The sequence below is a fragment of the Grampus griseus genome (genome assembly GCF_964374135.1).
Source record: "Grampus griseus genome assembly, chromosome: 17".
Taxonomy (NCBI): Eukaryota; Metazoa; Chordata; class Mammalia; order Artiodactyla; family Delphinidae; genus Grampus; species Grampus griseus.
In genome coordinates, this window is record NC_139011.1 from 32,468,187 (window position 1) to 32,486,556 (window position 18,370).

An 18,370-nucleotide genomic window follows, 5' to 3' on the forward strand; every position below is an offset into this window, starting at 1 on the left:
TCTTTGTCCTAGTTCAAATACCTCTTTGTGAATCTTCCATATCTGATTTCCTTCAAGGCAGAAATAAACTCCCCCTTTCTTCTAAACTCGTATCTTTAGCCTCTCTCGAAGGCAGAATTTTCTGGTTTATATATTGTTATCCATTGAAATATGTATGTGTGTCACTGTTGGCTCTTAGCTCCTTGAGGACGAGAATGTCATTTATCTTTGCTCCTCGCACAGTTAAGAATATTTAAAAGGAAATCCAGATCAAGTGGTTCTTCGGGGCGTGGGTGTTTTCATTGTTGCTGGTGGTGTCTGTCTGTCTGTCTCCCTCCCTTCCTCTCTCTCTCTGCCTGTCTCTCTGCGTTTTGGTACAGACACACTCTTTATAAAGGGAAGAAATGAGGTAGATTTTTTCCCCAAAGTGCCTTTTCTTAGAAAGGAAAACAAACGTCCCTCGTCTTTAAAACTACCTCCAAGACTTTTCCCTTCCAATGACTGGAAGGGAAAAATCTCGGTGTACATCTAGGGTCTGGACGTACACCTGGATTCAAGGCGGCAGAACTTTCAGGTCTGAAGCCCGCTGACCTCGGGGTCCGCCCCAGCCTTTCACGCAGGCCCAGCCCCCCGGGGGTGGAGCCTCTCCTCCCCCGCCCCCTCGCAGCGGGTCCTTGATAAACCCGGAGCCCGGCCCGGGCGTCCTCCCTGTGCCCCCGGAAGGAGGGCGGCCCGCAGCGCGTGCGACGCTCGCCATGGCGGCGCCGTCGCGACTCCTGATACGCGGGGGGCGCGTGGTCAACGACGACTCCTCGCAGGTGGCCGACGTGCTGGTGGAGGACGGCGTGGTGCGGGCGCTGGGGCGCGACCTGCTGCCGCCCGGGGGCGCGCCGGCCGGGCTGCGGGTCGTAGACGCCGCCGGCAAGCTGGTCTTGCCCGGCGGCATCGACACGCACACGCACATGCAGTTCCCCTTCATGGGCTCGCGGTCCGTGGACGACTTCTACCAGGGCACCAAGGTACACGCCTCGCTGCGCCCTGCACGCCGGGACGCCCGCCGAGCCCTCGGCCGCCTCTGAGGCTGCGCCCCCGGGGCCTGGCTGGGCGGGCTCGCGCCGCGCGGGGGTTTGAGGGGGCGTGAGCGAGCCGCGGAGGGTCAAGGCGCCCACACTGAGCTTCCTTCTTCTAGGTGGCCCTCCTCGGTGGCATCAGCCAAAGCCGCCCCCTTCTCTCTTTGGGTAATTGGCAGGTTTATGGCAGCCTATTCCCGCACCCTCGTTTCTCTGCACCCCTCCCCCAGAACCTCTCTTTTTCACTGGGTGTTCTGTGGAAGTCCACAAGGCCTCCATAAAATCGATAGACTCTTTTAAGTCGACACTCCCAGCCGTTTGTCCCCATCATCCATCCCCAGCCCAAACCGAGTGAAAAATCCACTCACCTAGAAGTTACTGGCGTCACTCACACGTTGGCAGTGCGCGGAGGGTGATAGTGAAGAGCCCACGCGTCCACAGTCTTTGCCTCCACCCCCCAGCCGAAAAAGTACGACGTGGACAAGGGTTTCCAAGAGAACTGTTGCAGAAATGGTCTCCCAGCACTCACACTTGACCTGTCCCCACCACTTCTCCGACGTGCTTGCCCCAGGGACATTAAACACAGACCCTGATTCTTGCTGTTTGAGCACCTGCATCTTTACTGATGGTGTAGGAGGATCAGATCACAGGTCCCCAGGTGAGGGAGGCTTGGGTTTCTCTAGACACAAAGGCTTGGAGGCTCAGTCTATGAACAGAACCTTAAACGGATCTTCAGAGCTCCCGAAACCAAAGGAGATGCACAGGGCAGCCTTACAGGAACATAAAGTTAAAACTGCCCGCAGCACTTTGGCTGGAGCCAAACCTACACCCTCCTTGAGGCTTGCGTTTGGGGATGTGGTGGGAGAAACGGCTCCTTGCAAAGTGGAAGTATCGATATCCTTAAGGTCTAAGCTGTCACTCACGGATGCGCGGGTTTTTCCTGGTGGGCCACGCCCTGGTGTGTGTGAAACAGATCGGTCTGTTTAGTGCAGGTACAGGCTGCAAACACTTTCAGAGCAGTTTTGAGGATATATCCGTTACCCAACCGATTTCTAACAGTTTCACTCTCCCTACACCTCTCTCCCTCCACGTTCCCCAGTCCTCTAGGATAGACCAGAATGTTTCACACAAAAAAGAACCATCTGACCCAGAGAGAGGGGTCTGGGGCAGGCTGCTGGCGCCAATATTTGCAAAGCGTCCTCCTAGTTACTAATTATCAACCTTTACCATCAGGACAATGGTCAAAGTCGTTTGTAGGAAGGATTGTTATCTGTTGTGAAGAGTATTCATTTTTCTCTCTTGCTAAAACGTGAAATTTGCTAAATTTCAATGAATTTATGTCGACATTTAAAATACGTTTTTTAGATATCCAAGCTATACACGATTATAGACAATTGGAAAAAAATAATAAGAAAGTAGAAAGAGGAAAAGTATTACCCATAATTCCCACTCAGTGACAACCAGTGTTTCGGTGTATTGTCTTTATGGTTTTCATGTGCTTTATTTTACATAATTGAGGTTGTATTGTGCATGTGTGTATGAATGTGTGTACCTGTATTATAAAAGTTTTGTAACCTGTTGTATTCAGTTATAGTACATGCACTTTCTGTTATCACAGACTCGTCATTCACTAAGTGCATTGCTGATGGCAGGGGACCTGCTGCTGTGGCTGACCATCAGTCAGCAGGCCCACTAGCATTATTCCCCCTCATTATTTCCCTTTCTCTGATCAGGGTTCTAGATCAGAAACAGCCAAGAAGCGGGGTTAGAGTGTTGCCAGGGCAGGACATTCCTTCTCATTCTCAAGCTTATCTGTGCGTGCCCCAAGACCCTGGGAGGGGATTCTTAGTTTTCTATCTGTTCTCGGCCATTCTGGGATTCCAGTGTGGAGAGATTTACGAATCCATACTTAGAAGGCAGGCTTTTGTAGCGTATTATGTATAGTCTGTTCTCACCATCTGAAAGAACTTACCAGTTGATTCTCTAGGCGTTTCTGTACTTAAAGGTTGTCAAAACATTAAAGGAAAACATGTTTTTCATGAGCTTAGGATCACAAGCAGAAAATGATATGGTCCGAGATAAGGTCAAAGATTTAGCAAAGACTAAATTCACGTGGAACATGAAACAGTACTCACAAAAGGGCAAAGTTGCAAAAGTCTACTGCAGAATTGGTTGGTTGAATCCCAGGACATCCCCATGCCACAAACAGATGAGGCTCCCTAAAATGGAACCAGCCAGGTAAATACAGATAGACATGAGCGTTAAAGTATTGGCCTGAGTTCTGAAAGAAGGGCATTGTGGAGTTCTTTTGTCCTCTTTTCTAGAGTCTTCACGATAATTCCCAAGGCAATGTTGATGGAGTTTCTGGTTTGGGGAAACAGGGACACAGAAGTGTTTTGTAAATGCTCCTCATAAGATGAAAAGCATCTTATGAATACTGTTAAGTAACATTTACTTTATCAAGTCCGTGCTATGTACTAGACACTGTGCTAAGCTGTGCATTGTCTTCCAACAATCCCAGGTGCCATTGTCTACTCTTTGCAGTTGAAGAAACTGAAACTTAAGTCACTTGCCCAAGGTCGCACACCTGGTAAGTGGCAGAGTGGCTCTTCAAATTCAGGACTGCCTGCCATCCCTAGAGCTCTTACCTACTAGGTTCTCTTCCTTTCTGAAATGATGATTGAAAAAAAGTCTAATGTTTAGATTCGTCAGAATGGCAGTAGGTAGATGAAAAAGCTGTGAATGTAAGGTGTGTGTTACTGTGAGATGTCTTTTGTCAAAGACAGAGCAAAGTCATCTTTCAGAAATACACTAGCCCTTCTTTACCTTCCCAACACTGTAGGCAGTTAAGTTTGTCAAAATAAATACACATCTCACCGTGTGGGTTTGTGAGACATTTATACATGCATTTATAGCCACATCATCCCTAAGGCTACAGAAATGGGTACCTTAAGTACGGAAAGCTATAAAGTAAGAACGATATATCATGCTTTCAGGAGATGGGCCCCAAAAGGTTAGACCAACAGCTGTGTGCTTCCTGCAAGCATAATGCTAACCATTTATAATATCTGACAAACACAAGGGATACTATTTGTGGTGTTCTATGTATTGATCACTAGATTGTGATGGACCCCAGTTTTAAAAATGAAATATAGTTCAACCAAAGGTTACATATTTTGGAAATCTAATTCATGTCAGAGGTAGGTTTAAAGCTTATAATTGATTTATTAATTACAGGTAAAAGCTTTCCATCTGATGTAAGTAATGGAAATAGCATTCTGCTTTAAAGAAATCATATTTCATTTTGTTGGTCTAGACTAGATGTACAGTGGTCTTCCAGTAATTCAGTATCCATTGTGAAAGACAATGGGATTTTTTTATTCAAATGGGTATTGGAAATGAGATAAACTTGAAGGAAATATGACTTTGCTTTTACTACATCCTGTGATAAGAGAATGAATTAAAAGAACTTGGCCAGTCTTCAAATATATGTATTTGTATTCAGACATAGATACAGCTTGGAGTGGGTGGACTCACATTAAAAATTTGACAGCATCAGTAGCTGGCAAAAGGATCTTTTTTTTTTTTTTTTAATTGAGAAAATGCAGAACACTTTTTTTGTGAAGGACAAAAAATCTTCAAAATTATCAAGAGAGAAGATTATACTTTGCTGTGGAACATTTTGGTAAAATGCCATGGAGGTGATTACTTACAATAAGTCAGTGGAAGGTATATGATTAAGCACATATTTATGGCTGTATTTATAGAGCTTCCTCACCTGGTAGAAGAGCTGTGATTCAGAGAGCTTGGTTACAAACCAAATCCCTTTTTCCGTTTCTTGCTGGAGCTCCAGGATGGTTTTCAGAAGCTGTGCTTGCTGACTGCATGACCTTGGGCAAGTCACTTCCTCTACTGGTATTGTCAGCATTTCCATATCTGTAAAACAAGGCAATAGTTAGAACATCTCGGATTAAATTTTTTTTTAAGTAATGAAAAATACATATATTTATCATTCAGGAAAATGCTGGAGCATTATATTCACTTATCATACATAGTTGAATGAAGACACTGCTTTTTTTTTTTTTTAAAAAAAGGAAAATACAGAAGAGTATAAAGAAAAATAATATCTAAATCATCTATAATTTCAACATTTTGCTTTTAACATTTTCCTTTCAGATTTTTCTTTTTGGGGGCACGTATAAACATTTTTCCTTCTACTAAATGGTGCATACACTTTGGAATCAGCCTTGTTCGTTAAACCTTTCACCCACGGCCTTCACTGCTGTCAGAGAACGTGATTTCTGTGGCCTGTTGACTTCTCCGAGGCTGAGTCCCAGATCTTTCTCTCTGGTCTTGTATCTCTTCCGCGTCAGGCTTCCATTTCTGCCCATCTGACAATGAATGTCCCACAGGCGACTCAAACTTCAGGTGCCCAAGCTTATCCTTCTCTTCAAGTGCTCGACCCATTTTTTCATCCTCTGTTTCCCCAACTGTTAACAGCTCCACTCCCATCTTGTTCGTGTTGGACATTTTGGTGGCTTCCAGCTTTTTTGGCTTGTGCATAACAATGTTGTGACGTAATTTATCACTCAGATTCCTCATGATTGACGTAGAAATCACCTCTCAGGGTGCAATGCCTGGGCCAGTGAGTGTTCGATCCATCCTAAAGGAGTCTAACGCATACATCCAGATTGCCCTTCAATTTATGCCCCCCTCCCAGCAATACATCCTAATTCCCATCTCACTGCGTCCTAGCTAATTGTGGATATTTACTTTTTAAAAATCTATGCAAATTTAGTAGGAAAAACATAGAATTTCTTAATGTTTTTAAACAAGCATTTCTTTAATTGCTTGTAAGGCTGAGCTTTGAACATTCTTGTGTTAATAAGTTCCATGTTCCAGCTGTAAGAGTGTATAATTCTGTGATTTCCTTCAGTGGCTATTTACTGATTACAAAGTTACTCTTTGCACTAATCAGAGGAAGAAAATAAAACCATCTCAAAGATTAATTTGAAACCACTTGATACTAAATAGGGCTTTGGCCCTATTGAAGGTAGTGTGTGTTAGGAATCCTTTCACTGAATTTTACAGAATCTGGGACTTGCCTTCTTTCAGTTTTCATACTTGAGTTTTGCATGCTTTCCACTTCCACTGCTTGTTTTCTCCCTCACTTATCTGGACTGCATGCCTTCAGTGTCTGACAGAGGTGGTCAGGATTCAAGGTTTCTTTGACGTTGCTGTCGGGAAAGAAAAATTTTTCCTCTAACCTCTTATGTTTAGTTTTTGGGGGCCCACAAATTAAACTGACGAAAGACAGATTCACAAGAGAAAAGACAGATTTTTAAAATTCATATACATTCAGTGCAAGTTCACAGAAAAATGTGCTTCAAGGAGGCGGTTAGAATTTGGGACTTCTATATCACCTTAACAAGGGAAGGGGAGGGGAAGAAGGGCACCTATGGAAAAACAAATGACTTTTAGGAAAGACCAGTGGGTTCTTAGGGGAATAGCTGGAGATACGATAGTTCATGACGAGGTCTATTTAGGTGCAGTGCAGGCTTCTAGTCTCAGGTGGTAAGAGTCATCTTCCTGGAGAGGCATTTATGACAATTCAGTTCTTTTGAAAAGCTCTGCTTTTAGGCAGGTAAGGGAGTTCAGGAAAAAAAGCCTATTCCCAAATGCCTGCAGCTCAAAATGATTTTTATGCCACAGTGGCACATTCTGGACCTTGTCACTGCCGTCTAATATGGAATAACCTTAAGCCAAGGAATTTTCAAGTTGATAGTTACGTTCCATGAATTCAGTCAACAAATCGTTCTTGGAAACCCACTGCGTGCCAGGCATTATGGTTGGGGTTATAGAGATGCAAACTGTGGTCTTTGCTCGCAATGGCAGACAGACTGGAGGTATATGGGGTTCTAATTTATCTTGGCTTTAATAATAAATTATATACAGTGGACTTTTGGACTTGTAGACTTAACTTGGACAATTTGTGACTATTTTTGAGTAAACAGGTTTTGACCTGGCGTTTTCCCTTGTGCTTGGTCACCATTCCTAATTGCTGGCATCGCTGGGCTGCATTTCCAATAAGTGAGCCTCTGCCACTCCCCAGAGCCTTCTCCTCAACACCGTCTTGTGCTTTTATTCAGATGTCACGTAACAGTTGAGGGAGGACACTGCAATTTTTCTGTTATGTTTCATTGCATCTAATAGAGGAATTTCACGTTATAGTGATAGTCATGAGTTCCTGAGCCCTGAGGATCTGTTCACACGTAAAAGCTTAAAATAAAACAAACCATAGTCTTTTCTTAAAAACAGGAAATTATTGGAGGCATAGATGTAGAAATAGACTGTAATTCTGTTTTGTTAAAAGTCCTGGTTAACGCTGATTAGGTAATGGGCTTGGGACAAAACTGAGCGTTCAGCTTTCAAGTGTGCTCAGAGTCTACATTCTACAGTAACATTTTCATAGAAGGATTTTAGAAACCACACAGCCAGATGAAAGTTCCCTAGACCATGCCAGTGTGCAGCCACGGTTAAGAGTCACTGGACTAGGTAGAGAGGGGACAGGGAGAGAAGAGTATGGGTGACTCGTCTCTCTGAGGTGGAAAGGAACTCAGATCGTGCAGGGCTTTATGGGCTGTGTAATAATTGTTTTCTTCATCCTGAGAGCAGAGGGAAGTCAATAACAGCTTGGAAGTGGCCCAGACTAGCTGGTCTAGTCTAGTCAGAAGATGAGGGTGGCACAGGGCAACGGAGGTGCAGATGCAGGAAGTATGGAGACTCATGGAGTATGTAGGGGAGGGGATAGGTTGCTGATGGATTGGATTTGGGGATGTAGGGAAGGGAACAGGTAGACGTCAAGGGTGCCTCTTGAGTCTGTGGTTTGCACAGTGGGATGGGTGACGGTGTGATTAATGTTTCACATTTGGGGCGGCAAGGAGTGTGGAGAGGCACTGTGGAGGACATCTTTACAAAGCTGGATATGCTTCTAGAGTTGGAGCGTAAACTGGGATCATGAAGTTTGTTTTCATAAGTCTTAGTGACTATGAGAAATCTGAAAATTCAGCCACTTGTTTTTCTCCCTAAGGCTCAAATGTACTGCTGGATTTCTTTTTGTTTTATTTGGGTCGAGCAGGTCCTCTGATAAATTTTAGTGAAACAAAGTTACTTGTTTGTTCTAGGATGAGCTTAGAAATGAAAATTCAGTGACACCATAAAAGGAAAGAAAATCTTTGGGATGCTTTCAATAATGATTTACAACCTAATACAGTCTTAAATAAAATCTTGTGTTCTGTCATATTATGACCCCACTTTTGGTTAAGAGTTTATCCCAATTTATGTTCTATCACGTTTCCACCTAAGACAGCACATGCTCTTTTCCTCTCAAGAGAAGGTTTTAGATAGATTGGAAGATTTTCAAGGGAGAACAGCCAAAGTAATTAGGAGCCGAAAGAACTGATTTATGAGCCAAGATTAGAAAAGGCAAACACATTTTGTTTGGCTGACTGACAAATAAAGGAGAAGTCAGTCAGCAATAAATACAAAGGAAACAATTAGGTTTTGTATAAGAATATGAAAGAAATTTTCACCCTTTACTGGTTCCCCCTCCCGTAAACTCTCTTCATTCTTCAGACGTTGACCCTGGTGAACATTTTGTGAAGTGGATCTAGAAGCATCTGATGTTAAAAGCAATTCAATGAATACTGAAAATATCCAAGGTGGGCTAGGAATGAGATGTTCGGATGAGTTGGTTTGCTGGGTAAAGTTAATTATCCCACGGCTAACAAGTGTGTGAAGGCCAAGAAGCACTAATATGGGCCTTTCCTTGTAATAACTCTTTTAGGGGCGCATTATTTCAATGGCAGTTGTCGCAGTGATGAACATCACGTGAGCTTAATACAGTTGTGTCTCATTTGTGAATTTACAATTTATAATTTGATGGGACTTGTTTTGTCTTGGTATGGCTTTGGGTTTCCTAAATGCTTGATTCATTTTACCAACTTATGCCTTTCTCCAAGTAATGATTCACTGATGACCCGGGGCAACAGGCTGGAAGTCAGATCACACTAAGTGGAAGATCGGATAAGGGGGAATGGCCTGCCTAGGGTTGAGGCCCAGAGTAGGCTGAATGTAAGAGCTCCTGCTCAAAGCTGTGTCCTCCTCCATGTTCCCAGTGAGAATTCACCAGCTGTGTGACCCTGGAGAGTCATTTGACCTCTCTGAGCCTCAGTATCCTCAACTGTAAAATAAGAAAAGCAATTTTACCTCTCCGGACCATAGCAAGGCTTCATTCAATGAGCTAATGTGTGTAAGATGCTTAACCCAGGACCGGGCGTTTGAACAAGCTCTTCTTTCAAGAGGCAGATACTTCCCGGGAGGGGCAGGTCTCCTTCACAAACCTCCTGGTGTCCCCTCTAAGTGGGATTACAGAACTGCAGCTCTGGCACGTGGCTCCCCGGATCCAGTGGAAAGAAGGGAACATTTCAGACCTTGAAGTAATAGTCAGGGGTTTGAGATAACTTTGGGCAGCCAAGGGACCCTGGGTAACCAGAGAGAACCGAAGAGGCAGGAGGAAGAAAGAGGTTCAAAGGAGACTGGGGCGCTGACAGTGCCCGACCACTGTTTGCCAGGTCCCAGGGTAGCAGCCAGGATCCCTGCGGCAGGTGGATGGATAAAGCCCCAGGGGTTTGGAAAAAGACAGGTTCCGTTATCAATCCACTGCCTAGGATTGGCCCAGGCTGTCCTGTCCCAGGCACTATAGTTTTTCTAGATCTGTTCCCATTTTGGGGTGAGAAGAAGGAGGAAATTAGGGAGGAGAAACAGAACGAGAAGAAACCAAAGAAGACGAGTGGCTGCTCCTTTTCTGTTCATTAGGGAGACAGAGCAGCTGGGATAAATCCTTATTTATGGGCTTTTAAATGATAGCCCCAGGAATTTCAATTTGCTGTAGTTAAAAAAAAAAGTGGCCATTTGACCGTCACATCTTCAGTCTCATAAGAGACCCATCGAAGTTGAGCTACTTAGTTTATATGACATATACATGCATACCTGGATTTGTATCACATATATGTAAAATCTTTATTTTTTCTTCTTTTGAAAGTTAGGCTTTGTTATAGAAAATGTAGCAACTATTGAAGAGAAAATGTAACTAGAGGAAAATTAAAAGGATCCGTAGTCACTCCACCCAGACACAGCCAGTGGCTCAGACCTGTTTTGTTTTCTTGCTAAGGGTTGGTATGTTCTGGAGCATGTCGCCGTGGCTTCTCTCTCTCCGGTTATTTCCCCTGACCTTGGGACCCCTCTGGCATCCTCTGCAAGGTGACTGCCACGTCCTCCTCCTGCGTTTGAGTGTTCGTCAGCATCAGGGCTGCGTTTCTCTGTCTGTAAACACACAGAGTGGACATGTGCCCGAGCACCTCATGCTCAGGGTGTCCACAGAATTCATGCTCCCTCCAAAGACCAGATCGGCTGCCCTCCTCTGGCCCCTCGTCTGCCACCTCTCAGTCACTGCAGTCAAAATCAGCTCCTGGACTCCCGTCACCCCCTTAGACAGCCAGCCACTGCCTTGCCTTCTTCTGGGAACCATTGCTTCACACATCCCAGTCATCTGTTTTTAAAGTACAGTTGGTGTACGGTAGTACGTTGGTTTCAGGTGTACAGCACAGTGAGTCAGTGTTTTTGCAGATTATACTCCATTATAGGCTATTACAAGATAATGGGTATAATTCCCTGGGCTGTACAGTGTATCCTTGTTGCTTATCTGTTCTATACATAGTTGTTTGTATCTCTTAATCCCATACTTCTAATTTGTCCCTCCCCATCTTCCTTCTCTCCTTTGATAACCACAAGTTTGTGTTCTCTACCTGTGAGTCTGTTTCTCTTTTGCGTGTACATTCTGCCCTTTACCACTCTTCTGCTGATGCTTCCTCACGGACCCTTTTCTCAGAGTTTCCCCCCTGCTGTCAACTGTTACTGAAAGCACTGGCTCTGGAGCCCAATGACCTGGGTCCAGTCTTGCCTTTGTTGTTCTCTAGCTGTGAGAGGTGGGGAGTTACTTCACGGTGCTGTTCTCAGTTTCCTCAACTCTAAAAAGGAGTTAACAGTGCGACCTGCTGCAGAGCTCATGAGATGGTGAAAGCACTTAGAACATCAGTATAGTTCCTGGCACATAATAAGCGCTCACTACAAGTTAGATACTATTACCCTTATTGGCAACTGCACATTTATGTCCTAATGCTAATTCAAATCCCAGCTTCCTCTGAATTCCCAGGAGTCTTTTCCTCTTCTAGGGAGCTTATCAATTTTAACTTCCCTTTAGCAATTCCTATATCACATTTACTATGGAAGTGTACTTGCTACCTATTAATACCATCTGATTATTTTATTATAGTTGTTTGTGCCTGTTTCTGTCTCCCCCTCTAGATGGTCTGATTATTTGTGTGTGTCTGATTATTAGTGTGTCACATGGTGGAGTGACCAGGTGAACCACTGGGGGGTCCAGTTTCTTCCATTTAGTCCCTTAGTCCTTGCTCTGTACAAGATCAAGAAATGGGCAGATCAAGAAATGGGCAGTGTCAAAACACAAGAAACTGGTGATGTTGGTTGCTTCCTGGAAGTCAGAATTGGAGGGAAGACTTTTCATTGCATTGTGTGTAACAGCCCACTCACTCCCTGTAATGGCTTACTTGGGTAGACAGTTTTTTGGTAATAATTTTATTAAGATGTAATTGATATACAATACCAGTTAGCCATTGAGAGTGTACAGTTTAACGTTCTTTCGTATGTTCACAGAGCTGTGCAACCATCACCACAATCAATTTTGGAACATTTTTATCTCCCCAGAAAGAAGCCCATACCCTTTAGATAGCACCCCAACTTTCCCCAAGCCCCCTGGCTCCAGGCAACCACTATTCTACTTACTGTCTCTATGGATTTATCTCTTCTGGACATTTCATATAAACGGAATCATATGATATGTGATCTTTTGTGACTGGATTCTTTCACTTAGCATCATGTTTTCAAGGTTCATCCAAGTTGTAGCAAGTGCATCAGAACCTCACTCTTTTGTATGGCCAAATAGTACTCCATTGTATGAATATACCACGTTTTGTTTATCCATTCGTCAGTAGATGGGCATTTGGGTTGTTGCCACTTTTTGATTATTATGGATAATGCTGCTCTGAATATTTGTGTACAAGTTTTTGTGTGGACATGTTTTCATTTCTTTTGAGTATATACTTAGGAGTGGAATTGATGGGTCATATGGTAACTCTATGAGGAACTGCCAAACTATTTTCCACAGTGGCTGCATCATTTTATTTATATTTCTACCAGCACTGTATTTAGTTTCCCCACATCCTGCATGTGATAGACATTTAATATGGAAAGAATTGCTCTTTAAGCTTGATTTTTCTAGTTCAGTAGACACTAAAAAAGTACTTTCTTCCGACACTTTAATTAACAGCACTCTTAGCAAAATGCCCTTCAGCCTCAAGGGGTACCTGTGAGAAGACATTTTAGAAGGGGGAAAGTGAGAAGGTTAATCTGCATTCAAATAAAAATATAGAGCCTAAGGAATTTTTTCTGGAATTGTCATTATACCAATAGGGATTTCTTAAGAAATGCAACTATGTATTGTTTTGCCATGCATAAGGCAATTGTTATCTAAAGATAAGGTACAGGATCCTGTATAAATAGTGAGATTTTTGAGAGCAAAAAGAGTTGGAGTGGGACCAAGTGACTTAAGGAAAAATAAAAATCCATTGCAGTAAGCAAGAACAAGGAGATAGAATGGAGCTAATGTAGCAGCTGGGACCTTGGGAGCACTCGGCATGTCTGGGGGGCCGTGAGTGGGGGGGGAGGGTGACAGGGGTGCAGACCTGGGAGGGAAGCTGGTGGCACTCCCTTCTTTGTTGTAACATGACCATGTTTCTGGTGGTGAGATGAGTCAATGTATGAAAAGCGGGGAAATGCCTGATTCTAGAGCAGTGGTGCAAAGGCTCATCACTCCTTGTGGGCTGAAGCCTATGAAGCACTTACCATGAGTCAGACACTGTATTAAGCACTTTATATACGTCACGCCAATTCAATCCTCCCAACAACCCTATGGTTCAGGTACAATTACTGTCCTCACTTTACAGGTTAGGAATCAAAGGCACACAGAGGTTAAGAAATTGCTGTCTACACTCGCATGTTCATTGCAGGATTATTCACAATAGTCTAGATATAGATAAGTTAACGTGTCCATCTGTGAATGAGTGGATAAAGGAAATATGGTGTATGTCTACACTGGAATATTATCCAGAAAGAGGGAAGTCCTGCCATTTGTGACAAAGTGGATGGACCTTGAGGACATTGTGCTAAGTGAAGTAAGTCAGACAGAGAAACACAGATATTATATGATCTCACTTATATGTGGAATCTAAAAAAGCCAGACTCAGAGAAACCAAGAGTAGAATGGTGGTTGCCAGGGGCTGGGGCGCATGGGGGGAATGGGGAGCTGTTGATCAAAGGACACAGCCTTCCAGTTATAAGATGAATAAGTTCTGGGGATCAAATGTGCAGAATGTACAGAACAGTACTGTACAAGGAAAGAAGGAAGGAACGAATTAAGGAAGGAAGGGAAGGAGGAAGGAGGGAAGGAAGGGAGGAAGGAGGGAAGGAAGCGGTTAAGGAATTGCTCAGAGTACCATAGCTGACAAGTGCTGAATCTGAGCTGTGCCCTGGAACCAATAAGCCTCTTTGGTCGGCGCCCTTAACCAGTGCACTACTATATCCCTGCCTATGTTTTTTTTTTTTTTCACCTACATTGTCTGAACACAGCAGTTAAAAACACATTTAACCATCTTTTAATCTTAGTTTAAATGAAATCAAAGTCAGTAATTAGTCAATGATTTAATAACTTAATAGTTTTTAATCCAGTTGTAATGTAACATAGTGTAATATGCCAGGGGAAATAGAAGCTTCGAGGCAGATCGTGCAAGGCCTTGTAGATCATGTTAAAAAGATTCCATGCTATTCCAGGGGCAGTGAGAAGCATTCAGTTTTAAGTCTTGGAGTCAAGGGGTCACGTCTGTGCTTTGGAATTTCCCCCTAATTGCAAAAGGGGTTTGCATTGGAGGAAGTAAGAGCAAAACTGGGGACATAAAGATCAAGCTGAGGGGTGACATTAAGACCAGAGCATTGGAGATGGATTAGAGGGGACAGTTGAGAATTAAGGAAAGATTAAGGAGTCACCAGTTGGTTGTGGGGAATGAGGGTCAGGTGGGAATCACGTGAGTCTCCCAGGATTCTGTGTGGAACACAGTGTAGTTAGAGATACAGTTCACCAAGATTGATTCTAATGAAGTGGATTGTACAATGATGTTTTCTTGAGAAGAAAAATGTTTGAATCTTCTCCGTTTTTCCATTTTGGTTTTACTTTACAGCCTTCACTATTTTCTTTGGTCAAAGCCGTTTTCATTTCATCAGACGTGTCATTCATTTTGCAGAAGCAATTCTAGCTCTTTTAATACTTCAGACTTTAATTTATGGAACATCTATTCATGTCTCTCTAGATCTTTTAAACAGGCAGCATCTTTGTGCAATTTCCCGGACCCATCAAGTTTGCCCAAGTGCTTGCGAATGCCTGTTGTTCAAGGGGATAAATGACTCAGCTAGAAAACTGATGGCTAACCTGTTGAAACTCTTTTGTGATTGCAGGCTGCCCTGGCAGGCGGCACCACCATGATCATTGATTTTGCCATTCCTCACAAAGGCCACTCCCTCATCGAGGCCTTCGAGACCTGGCGAAGCTGGGCTGATCCCAAAGTCTGCTGTGACTACAGCCTTCATGTGGCGGTGACATGGTGGAGCGAGCAGGTGAACCACTGGGGATCCAGTTTCTTCCATTTAGTCCTTTAGTCCTTGTTCTGTGCGAAGGTCAAGGAACAGGCAATGTCAAAACGTAAGAAACTGGTGATGTTGGTGGCTTCCTGGAAGTCAGAGTTGGAGGGAAGACTTTTCACTGCATACTCTTTTGTACTGTTTGAATTTTAAATCATGTGAGGTATTATCAACTTAGAAAACTAAAAAAAAATTTAAGGCGTATGAAAGTGGTAGGATAAATCCCTTATACTCATTCACAAAAGACTTTCCTAATATTTAATTCATGAATTGTAAATACTTTAAATGTAATTTTTTTTTAAGTACTGGACTTCTCAACTTAACAATACAGGACACTTTTAAGCAGTGTTTTCCCAGAGATCGAAACTTTAGTTACAAATGTTTTTAATATCTGGGAAAAAACCAAGGAAGGGACAGACTGGGAATGTGTTCAAGGCCTTCTCCTAGCTGTGCACTAACCTGGTGCTCTGCTAACATCAACACCTGGTCAAAGCATTTCAAAACAGCTTACACAACCTTCCGTATCTGCTAATGATTTAGGTCATGGCGGAAATGATAACATGATTCAGACAGAAAAGACAGTTTTGAGAGATGTTAAAATGTTTATTTTTTTCCCGTGAAAACATGTATGTGTACTTTGGAAGGAACTTTGACTTGTGGTTTAAATCAATAACATGTTTTTCCACATTGAACTTAATTCAGAACTCGTTTTGCCAGAAAGGGCTCATGGGATGGCTTTATTTGAAGTTACCATGTAACTTATGTCCCTCCTTCCTCCCAAAATTTGGACTGTAGACACCAAGTTAATATAAAACAAGTAATCAGTCTTTAACAGATAGTTCAGCAAACGTAATAGCAAGGTTTATAGTCCAGAGAAAAAGTTAATTTTTCCCCAGAAACGCCATTCTAAATGAGGCATCTGATCTCTTTCGTGCTTTTAGGGTCTTCCTACCTTCCTACCTTCCTTCTTCCCTCCCTCCCTCCCGTCCTTCCTCTCTATCTCCCTTCCTCCTTTCCCTTCTCCCTTCCTCCTTTCCTCCCTCTCTTGTTTTATAAGATAGAGCAAAGGTGAAGATGTTTGCCCTTACCAGTGTTCCTCACACTTTAATATGCAAATGATTACCTGGTGAATATTGTTAAAACACAGATTATGTTCAGTAAGTGTATTAGTTTGCTAGGGCAGCTGCAACAAAGAACTACAAACTGGGTGGCTGAAACAGCAGAAGTGTACTGTCTCACAGTTCCGGAGGCTAAAAGTCTGAGATCAAGGTGTTGGCAGTGTTGATTCCTTCCGAGGGCTGTAAGGAAGAATCTCTTTCATGCCTCTCACCAGCTTCTGGTGGTTTCCTGACAATCTCTGGTATTCTTTGATTTGAAGGAGCATCACCTGAATTTCTGCCATCATCTTTACATGATGTTCTCTGTGTGTGTGTGTGTGTGTGTGTGTGTGTGTGTCTGTGTCTAAATTTCCCCTTTTAACAAAGACACCAATCTTATTGGATTATGGTCCACCCTGCTGACCTCATCTTAATTACATCTGCAATGCCCCTATTTCCAAATGTTGACCTGAAACAAACAGACTGCTGGGTATTTCTCCAGCAAAGATGGGTTTATTTGGAATCAGCAGAGAATTGCAGTTCAGGGTCTGCAAGCTTGGCGAGCCACGTGCAAGTCCCCGCAGGGCAAGGGAAGGAGCAGGCTTTCCTCGAGGGGGAAAGGAAGCTGGGGGGGGGGGGGGGCTGTAGTAAACAAAGAGTCCGTGACGTTTCATTGGCTGAGTCCTTGCCAAGAAAGGAGTCTTTTTTTTTTTTTCCCTGTGTTGACATGCAGGTGTGAGAGCTCCCCCTTCTGGTCTCCCGACATCCGCTTAATTGAGGTTTCTATTTATTAATTTTTTACACAAGCGAGGTCACATTTGGTACTGGGGGTTAGGACTTCAACATATGAATCTGGGGGGGACACAGTCAACCCATCACAGTAGGTCTGGGGCAGGGCCTGAGGTTCTGCATTTCTAACAAGCTCCCAGGTGATGCTGATGGTGCGAGAGCGATACAGTCTAGTGAGACTTACCCGTGGATACGGATGTGGATGGCAGGGATGTTTAACGAGGCCACCTTCAGAAAGGCTCTTCTACTCAGGGAGTAATAGGTATTTCATCTGAGCAATGCAGATCATAACTCCCTTTGGGAACCCCATCGCGTGAATATTCCAACAACGTTTAAAGCAATTTTTTTCTGACTATAAAAGTAATAGACTCATGGTAGAAAATATGAACTTATAAAGAAGCTTAAAAAAATGAGGCACACTATCGCAAGTCCTGCCCTTTCTGTCGTCGCTTAATGGATCTTGGAACCCATTCCATCATTTCAGTGATGCCATTCTCAGCATTTTGGTGTTTGCCGTTCCTTTTCATGCATTTATTCATCCAACAAAAAGCTACTGAGTGGCCACTATGGACCAGGCACTATTCTAGGATATAGCAATGGACAAACTGTACAAAGGCCCTGCTCTTACGGGGTGGAAATTCTAGAGGAGGAGGCAGGCCATCAACAGATAACTATATTATATGCCAGGTGATAAAGCGCTATGGAGGAAAGTAAGGAAAATTAGTAAAGGAATAAATAGTGGTGGAAGTGAGTAACTTAACATGTGATATTGTCATTTTTAAAACTTTGCTGATTCAGTAGGGAAAAATTGCGTTGTTTTATTTTGTACTTTTTTTTAATAAATTTATTTGTTTATTTATGGTTGCGTTGGGTCTTTGTTGCTACACGCGGGCTTTCTCTACTTCTGGTGAGCGGGGGCTACTCTTCATTGCTGTGTGTGGGCTTCTCATTGCAGTGGCTTCTCCCGTTGTGGAGCACAGACTCTAGGCACGTGGGCTTCGGTAGTTGTGGCTCGCAGGCTCAGTAGTTGTGGCTCGTGGGCTCTAGAGCACAGGCTCAGCAGTTGTGGCGCACGGGCTTAGTTGCTCCGTGGCATGTGGGATCTTCCCGGATCGAGCCCATGTCCCCCGCATTGGCAGGTGGATTCCTAACCACTGTGCCACCAGGGAAGTCCCTATTTTATACTTTTTAATCAGTAGGAAAGTTAACGTTTTTTCCATGTTTATTAGTCATTTGTATTTACTGTTTGAACTGTAACATTTTTTTACCTAAAATGTTAGGGTTTTTCTTATCAAGTAGAAAAAGCAATAACTCTTCTTAAATTTTTTATTAACTAAGAGCTATAATCCTGTCTGTTATATATTTTTATGTTTTGTCATATATTTCTGTTTTATATTTTATGTTATATATATGTATGTGTTTGTGTGGTTTTTTTTTTAACATGTAGAAATTCAAGCAATTTTATTTGATCGTCTTCTGACTTTTCCTTTGAAGTTTTTAGTCTTTGTTGAGACTAGAATTGGACCTGCAAGGGCAATTACTAAGCTA

The 18,370-nt window shown here is 43.1% G+C and overlaps 1 protein-coding gene across 1 annotated transcript in view; it reads left to right on the plus strand.

Annotated features, from left to right (window-relative positions):
- Window positions 1-701: 701 nt before the first annotated feature.
- DPYS (dihydropyrimidinase) overlaps window positions 702-18,370 on the plus strand; it is an 88,774-nt gene continuing 71,105 nt past the window's right edge. Inside the window, exons 1-2 of the mRNA XM_082675233.1 lie at window positions 702-998; window positions 14,754-14,912. Of these exons, the coding sequence (XP_082531359.1) occupies window positions 735-998; window positions 14,754-14,912 (423 nt within the window). The 5' untranslated portion in view covers window positions 702-734. The remainder of the gene's footprint in view (window positions 999-14,753; window positions 14,913-18,370) is intronic.